Below are 19,309 nucleotides of genomic sequence, written 5' to 3' on the forward strand. Positions count from 1 at the left end.
TATTAATTTTAGCTTCTAGTCTCATCCTTACTAGCTACCTAGCGCTAAGGGCGATTGCTCGTGTGAGTGAGCCAATCTTGCCTGCTAACATCAATTTAATTATTTTGTGTATGCTAATTCACAAACCATTACTCAAAGTAGTAAACATAAATGTATAATAGAAACAAATATGAATACTAATGGCATAAATATCCCCAAAAAAATGAGTTCAACTGAATACACATAAAAATATCACCACCTACGTAGTCCTAAAGCCCTAACATGAGTAAGATAAACATCTCTAGCAATGGGTTTAGTCAAAGGGTCCGCAACCATGCGACTCGTAGGGATGTGCTCCAGGATCATTTCTTTCTGCGCCAAAATGTCTCTGATAAAGTTGAACCTCACATCAATGTGTTTGGTTCAGCCGTGGTATTTAGGATCCTTAGCGTAAGCGAGTGCAGCTATGCTGTCACAATGGATAGTCACAGGGTCTGTAGTGTGTGTGACAACATCCAAATGCTGAAGGAATCTCCTCAACCACACAGCTTCCTGAACGACAGATGAACAAGCCACAAACTCAGCTTCCATAATCGATAAGGCGATACAGGATTGCTTTTTACTGCTCCAAGAAATAGCACCATCGCTAAGCATGAAAGCATATCCTGAAGTAGACTTACGCTCATCTAGGTCTCCTCCCCAGTCAGCATCACAATAGCTAACTAGATGTAGATCTGAACTCTGGTAGCAAAGTGTGTAATTTGCAGTCCCTCTAAGATATTGTAATATCCTCTTAACTGCTTTCCAATGAGCTGGTCCTGGGTTGGATTGGTAACGACTCACCAATCCGACTGCATAACAAATGTCAGGACGTGTACACATCATAGCATACATCAAGCTTCCAACAACATTTGCATAGGGAACACGGGCCATCTTTTCATTTTCTTCTTGAGTCTTAGGACCCATATCAAGGCTTAGGCTCTCGCCTTTTGCAACAGGAGTGTCAATGGGTTTGCAGCTCTGCATCTGGAACCGCTCTAGAATAGTCTTAATGTAAGTCTCTTCAGACAAACCAAGAAGTCTCCTAGAGCGATCCTTAAGGATCTTAACACCGAGCACATAGCTCGCCTCACCCATGTCCTTCATCTCAAATGTAGAGAACAACCACATTTTAGTGGCGACAATCATCTCCTTGTCATTTCCAGCCAATAATATGTCATCTACATATAATGACAATATCAAAAAAATGTCCTTGGACCGCTTAACGTACACACAGTGATCTTCATCAATCATCATAAACCCATTAGAAACAATGGCTCAATGAAATCTCAGATTCCACTGTCTAGATGATTGCTTTAAGCCATAAATAGATCGTTGAAGCTTGCAAATTTTGCGCTCCTGACCTACTGCCACAAAGCCTTCTGGTTGATCCATATAGATCTCTTCATCCAATTCTCCATTGAGAAATGCAGTTTCAACGTCCATCTGATATAGCTCTGAGTCCAACTGAGCTACTATGGCCAGGATTAGGCGAATAGAGGCAAAACTTACAACTGGTGAAACAGTTTCCTCATAGTCCACACCCTCTCGTTGGGTGTAACCTTTCGCCACTAGGCGAGCCTTATACCTTTCTATGGAACCATCCGCCTTGCGCTTGATTTTGAGAACCCATTTGTTCCCAATAGTCTTGCGCCTTAGCGGCAAATTAACCAAGTCCCAGACATGATTTTTCTTCATAGACTCTATTTCTTCATCCATTGTAGTACTCCATTCTTTACTAGCAGGGGATGAGAGAGTCTCTTTGAGATTCTTAGGCTCCATCTCATCACTCGGAGCAATCATGAATGCTTCCCCTTCAATCTCAAAACGACGACGGGGTATAGCTCCACGTTTGCTTCTACGTGGTTGAGAATCCTGAGAATCCTCATCCATTGGATCTAATCCATGGGTAGGTAGATCGCTCCCACTGTCCCTAGGAGCTTGAGGAATTATTTCCTCATTCTCTACTAGGCTACTAGGTGCGCCTTCAAGTAGATCCTCCATCTCATAGAGTTCTACTTCTCCAGTTACCTCACCTCTGCTAGGGAAATCCTCCTCTAGGAAATCCACATCTCGCAACTCAATTTCAGTCACACTTCCATCCGGATGCTCCCCAACAAACACATAGCCCTTAGAATGCTCACTATAGCGAATGAAGATACACTTCTTTCCTCTAGGGCCCAACTTCCCAAACTTATGAGAAGCGTTGTGTATGTAAGCTGCCGAACCCCAAGGCCGCAAATTGCCTAAATCAGGCTTTTTGCTAGTCCACATCTCATATGGGGTGGAAGGAATTGATTTGGAGGGCACACGGTTAAGGACGTAGGCAGCAGTCAACAAATCATCTCCCCAATAAGAAATTGGAAGATTAGCTTGCGCCATCATTGATTTAACCATGTCAAGCAATGTGCGATTCCTTCTCTCCGCTACACCATTTTGTTGCGGAGTCCTAGGAATTGTCAATTGCCTGATATCTCTTTTTTCCTCACAGAGCACTTTAAATTGCTCAAATAGATACTCACGTCCTCGGTCAGTCCTTAGAGCCTTAATGCTCCTGTCTAATTGATTCTCAACCTCATTAACATACCGTCTAAAGCAATCCAATGCTTCTGGCTTGTGAGAAATCAAATAGACATGACCAAAACGCATGCAATCATCTATAAATGTGATGAAATAAGGGGCTCCATGCCTTGCCCTCACATTCATTGGTCCACATATATCAGAATGAATAAGTTGCAATGGAATAGATGCCCTTATGGCTTTCCTAAATGGTTTCCTTGTTGCCTTTCCAGCAAGACAGTGCTCACAAGTAGGCAAAGTGACTCTAGCGAGTGGGCCTAAAAGACCTTCTCTAGCCAATCTAGTCATCCTGTCTTGCCCTATGTGGCCTAATCTAGCATGCCATCTCATAAAATCATTATCACAAAAAGATGCAATATTAGAAACAGAGCCATTGGCATTTTTATTAAGACTAGAATCATCCACATCCAAAACTAAAAAACCATCTGAAAGATAACCAAAACCATAAAAAATTGTTCCCAAATAAATGCTAACACCATTATTCTCAAAACAAAAGCTAAAACCAAGGCTCATCATGCTAATAACTGAAACTAAGTTTCGCCGAATATCCGGAGCATAAAGAACATCATGAAGATACAAGGTGCGCCCTCGTCGCATTTCCAGCTTGAATGTGCCAATGCCAAGCACCTCCACACTGGACTCGTTCCCCATGTAAACTTTTCTGCTCCCAGCAGGTACTTGGCGATACTCAACGAACCCTACTCTGTCCCTCGCGATGTGGTCTGTTGCTCCGGAGTCTACAACCCAAAAATGAGGAGAATGAGCAATTAATGCTTGACTAGACACAAAGCATTGAATGCGAGAAATTAAGTAAGGGAGTACCTTCTTCTGCTCAGGGCAATCCCGAGCGAAGTGTCCTTCTTTGTTGCAGTTAAAGCATGTCAATTTAGCCTTTGCCTTCTTACCACCTCTCTTGCCCCTACGCTTGAAATTTCTAGCGCCATTGGGCTTAAGCGCAGCTGCTGCTTGCTTCTTAGGGGCACCTTTTGTTTTTCCGCATTTGAATTGAGAAGTCCTACGTGAGCTTGACTCAACCACCATAGCAGAACCATCAGACTTAGCCGCCTCAAGGCCCTCTAGCTCCAAATGACGCGATATGTCTTCGAATGTTTTCACTCTCATTATGCATCATGTTCTGCTTCATCTGCTCCCAAGAATTTGGCAGAGAGCGTATCACAGCCTGTACTTGCTGCTCTTGAGTCAAATTGTGCCCAGCAGTCGCAAGCTCACGTATCATGGCTGACATGACTCTCAAATGCTGCTTCATCGAGTGATGCGCCCTTTTCTGATATGAGTCAAACTTCATAGTCAGCCCACGTAGCTTTGCCAAAGAGGTAATACCAAACTTTTGCTTAAGAGCTTCCCACATCTCAAATGCAGTCGGGCAATGCTCAAACTCACTAATCAAGTTGTTGTGCATGCTGCTCAACATAGTAAAGCGCGCACACCGATCTTTGTTACGCCAAGTCTGAAAGGCTTCAAGATCACGACGATGTTGAGCTGTATTGCCCTGCTCTGGCTCAACCATCACTTGTTCAAGTGTGGTCAACACTTCTTGCTTATTGAGGAGGTATTGGATCTTACGGCGCCATATATCATAATTGTCGCCATCCAATTTCTCTCCCTTAGTTAAGTCTGCCACCACTGTCTTAGCAGCCATTACTACATACAGGGTAAATAAATGCGTAGGGGATATTAATGATAGCAACACAAAACAAAATATTTTGCAGCAAAAAAAAATCTAAATTAAATAATGATAATTTTACACATGTCTCAAGATCGAAAATTTGCTATGCTCGTAATCATCTCTTGCGCCTCTAGTGATAATTATCAAAATTTAATTTAATTCCATGCGCAAAAAACAATCAAACAATCTCCCACTACTTATGGCATATACAAAGCATGATAAATTCCATACAATAGCATCTCAATGTAAATTTACAAACAACTCATGCTATGTTTATTTAATAATGGAATTTAAATAAATAAATAAATAAATAATCATGCTTTTTTAATTGCAACATATTACAAACCCAAAAAATATGCTGTATTCAATATTCAGATTATGCCATAATTAAAGTGTACAACATTTTGAAATTTTCTGGAATTTTCTGGAATTTTCTGAAAATTTCTAGAATTTTAAATAACTAATAAACACACATAAAATTAGAAATAAAAAATCTAGAAACTGATAAACAGAAACAATATTCAGATTATGCCATAATTAAAATGTACATCATTCTGAAATATTCTGGAATATTTCTGAAATATTCGGGAATTTTAAATAACTAATAAATATACATAAAATTAGAAATAAAAAATTCAGAAACTGATAAAATGAGACAATATTACCAGTAAATAGTAAAACCTTTCAGAAGTCTACAATAAAAATTTCAACCCCAGAAAATTATTTATGCAATACCAGAAGCATTTTAAAGCATAAAACATGAATTATTAACACAGAAAAAATATTTTATATTTTCGTAAAATTTTCAAAATTTTACAGAATGTAGAAAAATTAATTCTGAGTCTAACAGTACAAGCCACGCATAAAACAAATATGTAATGAATTAATTATGACCATTTAACGCGATTCAGAATTAAAAACAAAACAAACAGCGCCTAATACATCAGCAGCCAAGCCAGCCGAGCCGGCGGAGGAAAACGGCACGGCGTGGCTCAGCGAGCCCAGCTCAGCACGCGGCTCGGAGCGCGGCTTGGTGCGCGGCTCAGCCCGCGGCTCAGGGCACGGCTTGCGTGCGTGGCGCGGAGGGCGCGCGCGTGAGGGCGCATGCAGGCGCGTCGGCAGAGCATCTGGCGCGTGGGAGCGGCTCACGGCGTCAGGTGGCGCGTGCAGACCACGCGCCGCCTTCCAGGGTGTTTTCTGGTCCGATTTTTGTACTGCCGGACTCCTTTTTTCAAAATAAAACCATTTATGGTATGAAGAAAGACATTAATGAACATAAAAAAAATATATTTATGCTCCTAATCTGATAAAAGTAGATTTTTTTCTCCTCTACAAATATTCATGTATATAATGTATACATATACATATAAAAATATATACATGATTAAAGGAAACACGAAAATATCCATCAACTTGCTCTGATACCAATGTAAACAAAGTATAACGTAGCGGAATAAAACAAAAGATGGTCATACCTTTCAAAGAGAGTCTGAATTGAAGGATTTCGTGAGTAAATCACGTGCTTCCTGATTCTGGTCAATCAACCTAGCAATGGAGTGATATTACAATAGTGAATATCACCCATACAAACCACAGTGCAAATGGCTTTGATCGTTGTTTTTGGGAGAGAGTCAGTATATGGGAAAAACTCAAAAACATACGTTAATCACCCATATCCCATATATCAGATATGTAATCTATTTATCTCATTTATCCATATTAGTTATATGAGATAATATCTGATATCTATATCATTTATCCATATCAGGATATGATAGATATATATCCTGAGTGGCTATCCAAATAGGTTTGAATTCAAATTCAAAACCTATTTGGATAAGGTTCAAAAAGCTGAAAAGGGTCATACCACATGGGCGCCCATTTCTAACAGCTATGTTTGTATTGATCAGTATCTAGGGCTCTTCGCGAGGTAGTGTTGGGTTCACTAGAATGGAGTGGAATAGAATGATCATTTTATCAAAATATTCATTCCTATGTTTGGTTGACTAAATAATTGACAGAAAATACATTACAAATGAAATCGTTGTACACCATTGTAAGGGACTGATTCCATTCCATTCCATTCCATTACATTACATCTCATTCCAGTGAATCAAATCGAGCATTCCTGTGTAATGGGCATTGTGCTTCTGAACGTCATTGACTTAGTAGTTATAACTTATCAGTGGGATTTTAGTTAGGGTTTTATGTAGTATGGCGACAATCTGATTGATTCATTGTTAACAAGTTTGGCTAAGTTGTTCCAAATTTTTAAGTGGTTTTAGCTTTTTGAAATCATTTGTTCCATTTCAGTCTGTTAGAGACTGTCAAATGGTGAGTGGCTTTTGATGAAGACATATAGAATTCTATTAGACTCCTACTGGGTTTTTTTTTTTTGTCTTTTTTATATAAATTTGTATATGGTTTTAGCCACTTCAGTGACATATTGTCTCACTGTTCTGAGATTAATAGCTTGTTTTGGGAGGCATTGAACAAGATGCACAACCCTAGGGCTAAAGGTCAAAATTGCATGATCATATTTTTCACCTTTGATGACTTGGGACAATCTTTGATTACTTATGGTGTCTAGGAATTCTTGAAGTTTTACATTGTCTCTGCTTCATTTTCATGTAAATCTCCTCCCAGAATAGCATGCTGCAGTATTAACCAAAGGTAAGAATAGAGATAGAGATATGTTAGATGCCCAAACTGTTGAGCAATATATAAGATGGCCCCAAATTCTAATTAAAAAAAAAAAAATGCTCCAAATAAAAAAAAATTTAATTTAGAAATTCTGTAATACATGGGATTCAAGACTTCAGAACTGGAGCATTAAAAGATACAATGTGCACCAAATTGTTTGCTTATTATGCTGTTTAGCATAGGTAAGAAATGTCCATTTGCTTAGGACCAATGTGTCAAAATTCCTCTATTCAGTATCATCAAAAAGATATAAAATAGGCACCTCTTTGAATTTTCAAGACAGTAGGAGAGTTTTACTGAATGCATCTATTTAATAAGGAAGTTATATATGAGGTTTGTTAATATTGAGGATTTTGAAAAAGGTTTGATGCAAAAAGGACTGTTGTAGAAATAAATTCAAAATGTTTTTCAATGTTGTTGTTAGTTGAGCCACCCGAGTAGTAGGTTGGTCGGACATGAAACTGCATGGGTGGATGTGTTTTACGCATCATCTGTTGGAGACAAAAGCATTAAACAAGTTAGAGAGGAAATGTCCTTAATTCTTAAAATGCTTCCCCATAAATTATCTTTTGTTGCATTGAATTTTCCAGAATTAGTTAAAGCACATCTTTGAACCCTGGGATTCTTCAATAATTCAGCTAATTTCATGAGGCCTGAAAGTGGAGGATTTGGTAATGGAAGTTAACTAGTCCAGTTTGACAATTGTATTATGCTCTGTCAGGACAGTACTGGACAACGTTTCTTTTATTTTATTTGTGTTTTGTTTTATATCATTGATCTGTTGAGAATGTCAACTTTCAAGAAAGCTACAAGCCTGCAACTTAGAGCCACTTTATTGGGAACCGTGTCTCTATGCCACTGCAGTGTCTTTTCAAGGATCCAGACAAAGTTACTGTTGGCAGTGGAATAGTTTGCTGACATAAAATGATAGAACCATTCAGGACTGCGTAATGAGATGTATTGCAAATCAAGTGCCCCTTGTAGTGTCACTCTCGAGCAATGGCATGTGGGGCAAAGCATATGAAATGGATGAAAAAACAAGAGTTTGTGGAGACCCACATTTTGGTACAACTAAGGCCGACCAGATGAAAATTCATTTACTTGCTATTCCAAAATACAACTTCTGAAGACACCAGTTTCAATGTTGACATGCATAATTGATGGATTGAATGTGAATATAAGGTTTAGGAGACTCTCTCTCTCTTACTATAGGTATATACATATATTTATTACAAAATATATATACGTATATTGTCTGCACTTCAGGTGTTGCCACAATATGATTGAATTAGAATTAACAAAAGATGACATATGTCTGCTCTTCAACATTTCTATACCATGAGAAAGTATAGCATTATAGAGCAAGGCAGCCACTGGCCCATGGAGCATTCATAAAAAAGAAAATTAAATCCGAATATAAGCTTCGTATAAAAACCTCCACAAGCCCATCTTCTAATCTCCACCAAATAAAATAAGCATCATTCATCTGTGCACCCAAACTAACATAAAATGAACTGTGTTTACATCAATTAAGCAAATAAAAAAGATGGCATATCATGTACGTAGTGCCTCCATATACTCAGTTTTCTATACCCACCAGAATATAAAAGCCAAAACCACTTTACCCATCCCATGTAACATGTTCCTATGACCCAACTCATATAACTTTCTCTGTTATCACAAAAGGATATGCATATGTATATCACAATGTGAAGGCTGTCAAGGAGCAATATATAGTTTGTCCCTAACAAAGTTCTCAATAAACCCAAGGGCAGGATATATCATTTGGCCCCAACACGCTTATCACAAAACACAAAGACAGCATGCACATCTAGAAAGGGACCTAACCCAATCACCACATCTGCCCCTTTTCCCCACCAAACTCTGAATCAAACCCATGCCTTCTGTATTTGCAATATAATATTTCTGCATATGTATATGCATGGGATTAAGACTCTTTCTACACTTACTAGTGGGTAATGTGACACTGCCACAATTATAAAACTTAGTGAGTGGAGGGGAGATTAGAGGGATACCTGTGTGAGAGACAAAGGAAAGATGACAAAATAAGAGTGGGAGAGGAAGAAGAGGATTTCTGCCATCTTCAGTGTAGGGAAGAAAACTAGAAGAGTAAGAGTGAGGAGAGGAGGCATATTGGTGAGTCCTCACTGCCATTTCAGTCATGTTATAGAGAGAGAAACTTCAACAAGTAGAGGAATAATCACCTTGTTCTCTTTCAAATTCATACAGGTGCATGTGATTATTTGTAGCAAATATATATTGAACATGACTATATATTGTTGTTGGAATATAAGAATAAACATGCATATCAAGTGAAGAGGTCTATGTGACGATTCATGTCGTTGGAACTTGACTGCATGTATTAACCTGTTATAGGGATATATTGTTGAACTGAATATATTGTTTAATATGGTTGCATGTAAACCTATGAGCTCTAGATTCATATTAGCGGATATTGTGACTGTTTGATGCAGTGTATGTGGGTTTGAAACCTGCTCGTTTTTAGTAACACTTTAGGAGTCACAAGTCTAGGCATTTCTAGAATTTTTTGAAGAGTTCATTTTTCATATGTAAAAAAGTTAAATATAATTGTCTCGTCATATACTTAAAAACTACATATTAGGAGTTCTTGAGCTCTGGTCTCATCCCAAAATACTTAATATGTGAATTTTTGTAAATTTCTAAAGTTGCACTAAAGCTACTGGTACTGATTTCATATGCACTTTTATTCCACCTTTTAATTATTATTATTATTATTTCTAGAGATTGGAAAGCGATTTGTGATGGTTAATTTATGTCTTAGTTTTTGGTAGTTGATGTTGTCTACTCTTTGTAGAGGACATCTTATCCTCTGTTTGTACTCATTTTTCTTTTTTAATAATTTTTTTGTTGCCAATAAAATAAAAAATAAAAAAAAACTAAATAGTAGTAGTGAAGATTGTATAATTGGAAGTAGGCAAGATGTCTTTTGGCATGAAGGGGTCCTTAAAAAATTCTGTCAGAGAATAATTCTTTATGGCTTCTTTTTTGTTTTTGGGTAATTAAGCTTTTTATTACCAAAAACCAAGTATTACATGATAACTTGGTGCACGCACCTATACACATTGCCTGAAAAGGCACACACAAAGACATAGGTAAACCCTATCAAATCTAACCAAAAAAATAAAAACCAATCAATATCCAATTAGCTAGGTAGAAGGATAACCTTACACTTGTTAGTATAGAAATTATTTCTTGGATCCACGTCCAACGAGATAAACTTGTGCCAAAAGACACACACAACCACAGTCAAGCAAAAGAGGATGCTAGTTGGATCGCACAAAACAAAATCAGTGGGAAGCACCCCGTCCATACACACAAAAGTTTAGCTATCTCTTAGGTGTTAACACGTGGACATTCACGATTAATTGATCAAGGAGGTAGGTGGAGTAGTCATGCATCAAGAACACCCTGCCCAAGGCCCATGCTTACAGCTGTGTGTGCAAAGCAAATGCACTCCTAGCAGCCACAACAACAGACCACCGGATCGCGATGAACTAAACCCACAATTACAAGTACCATCCACCACAACTGAGGATTACACCTTTATTCAAAGACTGAAACAAACAAAAAGGTTCCAAACCTAACCTCATCAAAATTGGATAGACATCCCAAAAGATATAGCAATAACAGTGAATTCAGGCTCCATTACACTGCGTCTCATCAACACGACTTTGGTCCGTGGCGGTGCCATGCATGACTCTTCACCATATAACAGGAGAAAATAGGCGTTTAACGGAACAAAAACCCACTACCTCTGCGTTTCCACTGAACCCTTAATTGGTCCATCTCAAGGATCAAAATTTCATTTTGGCATTCTGTTTTGATTAGCTTGGAAACATAAACATTTCGGAAATGAGAGAAAATTAAAGGGCATGTTTGGTTTGTCTCTCAAAAAAATTCTAAAAACATGTTTGGTTGAAGTTTTTTTTAAAAAAAATCCAAAATCATTTTTCTCTCTACTACACATCAATCAATCATTTTTTCTCTCCCCTCTCTCCTTCTCAATCACTTTTTCTCTCACATCTATCTATTCAACTATAAAAAAAAATATATCATCCCAAATTCCAAAACTCCAAAACTATTTTCAAAATATACAATCAAACAAAATTTCAAATTTTCTAGATTCTCTCCAGAAAATTATTTTTGAAATAATATCTTAAAACACAAACCAAACATGGCCAAAGCATTTGAAAATGTTTGGAAACAAAAACTATGTCAATACTTTCTCGATAATTAAATAATGTAAAATGTTAAAAGGTTTAGTTAGTTAGAGGTTTGCCATTGTATGAGAGAATTTTAAAAATATGCAAAATTCGAAAAGTAGTCGGAATGAAAGAATAAAAAGGGAAGGTATTTTATGGTAACAAAGAAAGATAATAAGTGACTTAAATCATATTTGCTTTATCTTCTCCTTTCTATCTCTTCTTTCCATCTTTCTAGTTTCTCAGATTCTCTAATAATTTAATATTTCTTTGAGCAATCCTACATCCACTGAATTTTGGCTTGCCCGAATCGCCATGTCGGTCGTCTGGCCAGTCATTCGCCAACGGCGGTTGACAAGGGTTGCACTGGTCGTTTGGGCGGTCGACTGGCATGCACAAGTTCGGGCGATTCGAGCAAACTCAAATTCGGTGGATGAATTATTTTTGTGTTTCTTTATTTTCAAAATTTTCTTTTGACAAAGATAGACAAATAGAAATGTGTAATGTTAAATATTCTTAGGTGTTGAAACTAGTCATTGTTTTGGTATGTTTCATAGTGTTTTGGTGGAAACATTGGAATTTTGGTATTCCACTCATGTTTCATTTCGGTTTCCTAGAAAGAGGAAATGTTTTAGCAGTTTTGATGGAAAAGGAACGAAATTTTGTTCCTTGGTCCAGCGAAAATCAGAACCTCGTCAAGCGGACTCAGACACTCCGCAAAGAGAGATCCCTGGACAGAGACCAAGGATCGAAAACCTCAGGAAAACTGACTGAAAAACAACCCTCAATGATGCAGCATATTGATTAGCCCATGCGGGTGCTCTTAAGACCATGGAATGAATTAGGAAATCGTGCCTCCTTCACCATGGTTGGCAACTGTGCGAAGCTCTAGTGAGAGAAACCCATTCTTTATGGTTTCATTTACCTCAATGGATTGTTTATCCTCTTTTTGTGGAGCTCTGATAATTTGTCATGTCTTGCTGGGGGGCGGGGGGGAAGTAAAATCCCTGACGCCAGATTTTTATGACTGAGATTAGTCTTCTGTCGAAAATAATTGTCAAAAAAATTGAGCTTAAACTCACCTTACAGAATATATTGTTTATTTTCCTACAGTATATATTGACGTAAGGACCTGATATTATTTGCCTTACATTTTCTTTTCATATCGTTGAAGCTAAACCAACTCTTCCCACAAATTTTGAGGAAAATACATGGGCAACACTGAAGTCTGCTATAAGTGCCATATTCCTGAAGCAGCCAGATCCTTGTGACTTGGAGAAGCTTTATCAGGTGGGTTCTAACACATTGTTTTTCCTTTGTTTTGGATACAATAGCTCCTTGTAATATGAATTAAACATCTGTGTTATTATTAGGCTGTCAATGACCTTTGCCTGCACAAGATGGGGGGAAGTCTTTATCAACGGATTGAAAAGGAGTGTGAAGCACACGTATCTGCTACACTACAATCTTTGGTTGGCCAAAGTGAAGATCTGGTGGTTTTCTTATCACTAGTGGAGAAATGCTGGCAGGACTTTTGTGATCAGATGTTGATGATTCGTGGTATAGCCTTGTATCTTGATAGAACATATGTCAAACAAACCCCAAATGTGCGTTCATTGTGGGACATGGGCTTGCAGCTTTTCCGTAAACATCTTTCTCTAGCTGCGGAAGTTGAACACAAAACTGTATTTGGCCTTCTAAAAATGATTGAGAGTGAAAGGTAACTTTTGACGTTGTCTAAACTTTGACTTTTAATTAATTTCACATGTTTAAATGTCTAATTTATGCAAGTATGCCTGTCACTGCTGCAATTTTATATGAACATCTGTGCATTTATTATTTCCTTTAGGGTACATTTGATATAGGGGAACATGATGCCCATTCTAGCTTCCCTTTACCTTTCCCATGTCAGCAAATGTAGGCTTGAATGATCATTCTATTGGAATGATTAATCCATTGGAATGCCCATTCCCACTCTACAAGGGAGGGAATGGTCCCTCATGAAATGATCAGTGCTAGAAACAATATATTATATAATATATCTTAATAATTAATACATACTAGATATTTATTCTTATATATTTGATGTATATTTACTATTTTAAATATAATTTATTATATACTATATGTCACTTATAAAAGAAATATTATGTACTATATATTATAGAGAAAATTATACCCTTAGTCCTTGTAATTGGTCTCGTGTCAATTTGGTCTTTGTAGTTTCAATTGCATCAATTTTACCCGTTAATTTTCGTACCATGTCAATTTAGTCCAATTGATAACATCTGTTAAGAAATTGAATAGAAATCAAGAGCAAATGGTCAAATGGAAAAGGGCTCATTTAAATTCGACGCCAACCCCTCAATCACTTTAGAAGATGGGTTAATTGTTCCATTGATTTCAGTCCAATTTCTAGACATGCATTGTCAATTGGACTTAAGTGTCACAATATGAAAAATTCAAGGATAGAATTGGGGAAATTTTATTCGCACCGCACACCACAAAAAATCTCAGTACATATTATTTGTGTCGTTCGTTTATAAACTTTCGAAGAAAAGTCAAATGTTCAGACATAAACTTTCCAATAAAAAATAGTTGTTTGGGCATTTGACTTTTCTTTGAAAGTTTATATCCGAATGATACAAATAGTATGTATTGAGATTTTCTGTGGTGTGCGAATAGAATTATTTATAAAATTGATGCAATTAGAACTATAAGTACTAAATTGAGACAATAAACAAACTATAGAGTGCACGAGTGTAATTTTCCCTATATTATATATAATAAGAAATATCTTATATATATATATATATATTAAATGGGTCATGCTACCATAAACACCTTTTTTGGAGTGTGTACCATATGCAAGTTATGATATTTGTGGTAAAAAAAAAAAGATGAGTCATAACCAAACACTACATAAAGTATAGCCTGATTTTTTTTTTTTTTTTTTTTTTTTTTTTTTTTTTGGGGGGGGGGGGGGTGGTTGGGGAGAGAGAGAGAGAATATCTTCTAATCAATCAATTATCATATATCAAAGTTAGTTACAAAATGATTTCTACCTCTCCACATACAAGCCACCAACTAACTACTCCTAACTAACTCACATGTTAGGCATGTCCTACATCATAACCAAAGACTTTGTTGATCATAATCAAAATAATAATTGCAATAGGTCATAACCAATATCACAATAAGTCATAACTAACACAACAATAGGTGATAACAAAAGACCACAAATGTCATAACTGGGGCATATGGTATTATAGAATTTCCCATATTAAATGTATTGTAATAATATATAAATATAAATTACATATTAATTTATATATATATTTATTTTAATTTACATATTATAAATTACATATTAATTACATAAGTACTTGTGCTAGACTGTTGGCAAGGGTTGTGGTACATGGACTCTATTATTTCTACTAAATTACTCTTGTCCATCGGATATGACTAGGGTAAGGGTGTGAGATATGTGTCGTACCTAGTTTAGACATTTGGATCCTCTAATTTTTTCGCATTTGCTAGTAAAGAAATATTTTTAGCTTCTCATGTGGGTGAGAAGGAGAAATTCTATATTTTCCTAAATACTATTTAATTTCAATTACATTTTTGCTTAGTGTACATCTTATCTAAGAATATTACACAATACACAACATATAGAATTGTCTACGACGCATCTCTGTACCTATATGCAACTTTTGGATACATATCTCACTATCCCAAGATTTAAGTTTATGAAGATTTGACACTTGGACACACATTCACCCCAGATACTCATATCTGAGTTCATGTAATATAGAGTAAGGTATAGGATATGTGTATGTATAAGTAGTTGAGTTTACTAGATAATTAATGCACAAGACTTCCATTTTATACTTCAATGCTATTTTTTAGTTTGTAAGCACCATTTTATCCTTAAAAAATTAAAGTATATTTAAAAAATATGAAATAAAGTCCCATCTTGGTGTTCTTGACATTGATATTCGCTGAATCTGACACTGAGACACATCCTTGCACCTAACACCCATACGTGAGTCTATGTAACATAGTTTATATTTGTAATGATATGACTTAAAAGTTATACATAAGTTGGTAAAAATATATTTATATATTATTTAATATAATATTAATACAAAGGCATATTATGTACCTAATATATAATATTTGTTATGATATATTATATATAATAAATATAATGCATATACTATCTAATATGTAATATTTAGTTTCTATGAATATATTATATATTAGATATACATAAAAATATGTAATATAAGATAAACAGTTTTTGTTTTTTGATATATCCAAACCAAAAGAAACATTGTGTCCCACTTAACTGGGGTCAGTATTATGGTAATTTGTAGAATTTTTGGGCATGGGCTGTGCAGATTGCCTATGGATCTTCTTGTGGGTTAAGTTGTTTAATTAGTTTTTATTTATACGTCTTGTTTGGTCTTAGATAGGTTTTAGAAGTTATAAGTTTAGTAGTTTCTTCTTTTGGAATCTTAGTTCTGGTAAGAAAAGAAAGTCTCTAAAGTCGTGTAATGATTGTAATTTTATAGAGTTATATTTTTGCAACATTTTTAGAGGTTTGGAAATTCTTTTTTAGTTTTTTATTTATGGATTGTGTGATGCAATGAAACCTTAGATGTGATGCCTAAAGTCTTTAGGAGTGATTCTTAGAACTATTTTCTTGTTGTTTTTCCTTTTTCTTTCTCGTATTTCTGCGCTTAACAGCCCAAAACATTGTTCACCGGTACTATGCATAGCCTCTAGAACAACCCAAAAATTCATTCATGCTTAAACTCATATTCCTTTATTACATCATACAAATCCTTAAAACTCCTATATTATTATTGCGATTTCAGACATAAAACTTAATTAAAATTAGCCCCCAAGTCCTAGGGCATGCATATATTAATTTTGGGTTTGTTGGTAGGAGAGTAATCCCGTACTCATCCTACATCACTTGGTGTAGAAAAAAAATGAGGCGATAAATGGAATAAAATGCAGCCATTCAATAACAAACTGGTGACACATGTCGTTCATGCAACCATTCAATGACAAGCGACACATGGCTATACATGCAACTAGCAATTGACATGTGTCCTACATGCAGGCACTATACCAAGCAGTAGGTGACAAGCTACACACAAGCAACCTACAAGCACCGACTTCCAAATATGTTGCCTTGCAACTAAGTAAACTAATAAAAATACACCTAATCACAGAAATCCTAAATTGTATCAAAACTAAATAAATAAATGCTACTTAATCATACAACTCCCCAACACACACACACACCCCCCCCCCCCCCCCCCCCCCCCCCCCCCAAAAAAAAAAAAAAAAAAAAGGGCTATCTCAAAATTTGTTTCCTAAAGCTTAATTGTGTTCCTTTCGTTCTCAAGAGTTGGTCCTTATTCTTGGTTACATCAAAGAGATAGTCTATGGGTTGTAGGAGGGGAAAATGCTGAAATTAGATTGATATCAAAAGTTGTATGTTACTGGATTTTCTGAACTTAAGCTACTGGAGAGCTTAGAGAATGACTACTTTTATGGTGTAAAGTTAATCAAAGGCCCAAAGGTAAGGATTGGGTTAATGTTGGTTAGTTATAAGCTAAGTTGCACAAACATAGACATGCGATAGGACACAGACAAATTGACACTGACACGCTGACACATCGATTTTCAAAAAATGTAGGACACGACATGCTTGGGACACGTTAAAAATTTAAAAATTTATAAATTTATTATATGCCATATAAATGATTAATTTATTTAATGTAATTGCTACATGAATGATATTTTGATGTTTAAGTTATGAAATACGTAACCTTTTAATATAAAACAATTATATAACATTGTAATACACATGATGTATTTATCTTATAAATGTTTCAAAACATATTTAGAATGCATAAGTTGTGTTTTGAAGAATGCATAACATTGTTATTATGAAGGTATTCGTCACATAGGACATGTTCGAAAGGTTCAAGAAGTGTCGCCGAAGTGTTGATAGTGTCCAATATTATGAATTTGATTTTTTAAAAGTCGAAAAAGTGTCGGACACGCATTTAGGAGTATTCGAAGAGTGTTGGACATGACACACTTTCTCAGTAGAAGTGTCAGTGTTTCTTAGGTTACTAGTGCAAGAGAGTTTAGAGGTTGAAAGAAGAATTGCTTAGGTGCTCTAGACAGTCTCATGAGAATAGTAATCTGGTTATTTTTTCAGAGGACAAGGGGAAGAATATAAAGAATAAGAAGTTGAAGAAAAAGATAGAGAAGTGCATTAACTTTGCAATGGTTAGGAAAATTCACGTATCATAATCTCCAACTCTCTCAAGTAAGGCCATTACTTTACATGTAGGAACGTTAAACTTGGTAGCTAAGTAAACTCGATAGCCAATTTTTTGACTTTGGACACTCAGCCCATTACAATCCTATGTTACCTAGAGTGTAGATCGTTTTGGTACAAGGAACAGGACTGGAGCTTGGTACAACGCATGCTCTGAAATGTGGTATAATAAGGGTAACTTCTTAATATGACATCCACTATACTATTGTGTAATTTTCTTCATTTTAATTGTTCAACAACACAGTTCTATGAGCATTAAGACCTATTGTTTTACATTTTGTCAATCCACAACTCCGCTGCATCTTGATTTTAGTTTATTATATCTTACCTTTTTACTAGTAAGGAGAACTTTTAATGAAAAACATAGAAATAGTTATGGGATTGCTTTGGATTGCTAAATTTACTACTTGGAACGAAGTGTACTATGTTTTAGAAGTGTTCCAAAACGTAAATTGCTTGGTTGTTACTGTTTTTTGGTAACATTGTTACAATCTAACCAAGCAAGATCCATGAACTCATGTCGCAATCTACACATCCACATTCCAACCTGTACCTAACAAATGAAAATTATTGGACAACCTTCCTCAAACCCGATAAAACATAAAAAAGAAAAATTCAACAGCCAACTGATATATAAATGTGTGAATTATGAGCCCCAAACACGAGTGTATGAATTCCAAGGCATGCTCCATGTGAAATTCCAAAATTGATCCTCTTCTTCTTCCTCTGTCTATATTATATTTTGAGCATACTTTGTTGAACCTAGCTTTGAATTTAAAATGTCCCTCCAAAACCTCTGATATGCTACAAAGATTTTGTGGGAAAGAGGGATTTTTATTTTTCGTTATTTCTTCTCTTCTCTCCTCCTAAGCCAACAAAACAAGAGAAAGGAAGTGATTGATAAAATTTCTGTTGTCTTCCTTTTTTTTTTTTTCCTCTCTTCTAGCAAACGTACCATTAAATACAATTTTTAATATTGTCAGGACTTACAAAGCATGGATATTATGGCTGCTAGAAATTTTCATATTGTTGATGCAGCATTCCTATGAACAATTCTAGGTCAGGATGAACTCTTCTTATTTTTTATCTTATAATGTGCAGCATTCTTCTTTTGGCTTTTCAGATTAGGTGAAGCAGTTGATAGGACTCTTCTTAACCATCTTTTGAAGATGTTCACTGCTCTAGGAATTTACTCAGAGAGCTTTGAGAAGCCATTCCTCGAGCGTACATCTGAATTTTATGCTGCTGAAGGTGTCAAATACATGCAGCAATCTGATGTTCCAGACTACTTGAAGCATGTGGAGGTCTGCTTTGTTCCCCCCCAAGTTTTAGCCCCTCTTTTCAAGTACTAAAGTGGTCATGAGTGCTGTATCTCTTACCTTATTTTATTTTCTCTCTAGCTTCTGCACTGTGTAATTTACTTTACGCATTCTAGCCGAAGGAAATTGTTAATTTGATATCGTGTTTCATGATTTGGAGTTATCATTGGGTGAGGATAATCTTTTTTTGCAGATAAGGTTGCATGAAGAGCATGAAAGATGCTTACTCTATTTGGATGCAAGTACAAGAAAGCCACTGGTAGCAACTGCAGAAAGGCAACTCCTTGAACGCCATATATCTGCAATTCTTGATAAGGTTTGAATTGTTATCACTTTATGATTCTTTTTTCAGTTATTTCTTGCTGGC

The 19,309-nt window shown here is 36.0% G+C and overlaps 1 protein-coding gene across 1 annotated transcript in view; it reads left to right on the forward strand.

Moving 5' to 3' along the window:
* Positions 1–19,309, forward strand: part of LOC114258054 (cullin-4) — a 41,077-nt gene that overhangs the window by 2,073 nt on the left and 19,695 nt on the right. The window contains exons 2-5 of the mRNA XM_082887254.1: positions 12,428–12,543; positions 12,627–12,973; positions 18,747–18,927; positions 19,136–19,258. Coding sequence (XP_082743380.1) covers positions 12,428–12,543; positions 12,627–12,973; positions 18,747–18,927; positions 19,136–19,258 — 767 coding nt within the window. The remainder of the gene's footprint in view (positions 1–12,427; positions 12,544–12,626; positions 12,974–18,746; positions 18,928–19,135; positions 19,259–19,309) is intronic.

This window comes from Camellia sinensis, chromosome 9 (genome assembly GCF_055761805.1).
Source record: "Camellia sinensis isolate YWXY chromosome 9, ASM5576180v1, whole genome shotgun sequence".
In the NCBI taxonomy this organism is placed as follows: Eukaryota; Viridiplantae; Streptophyta; class Magnoliopsida; order Ericales; family Theaceae; genus Camellia; species Camellia sinensis.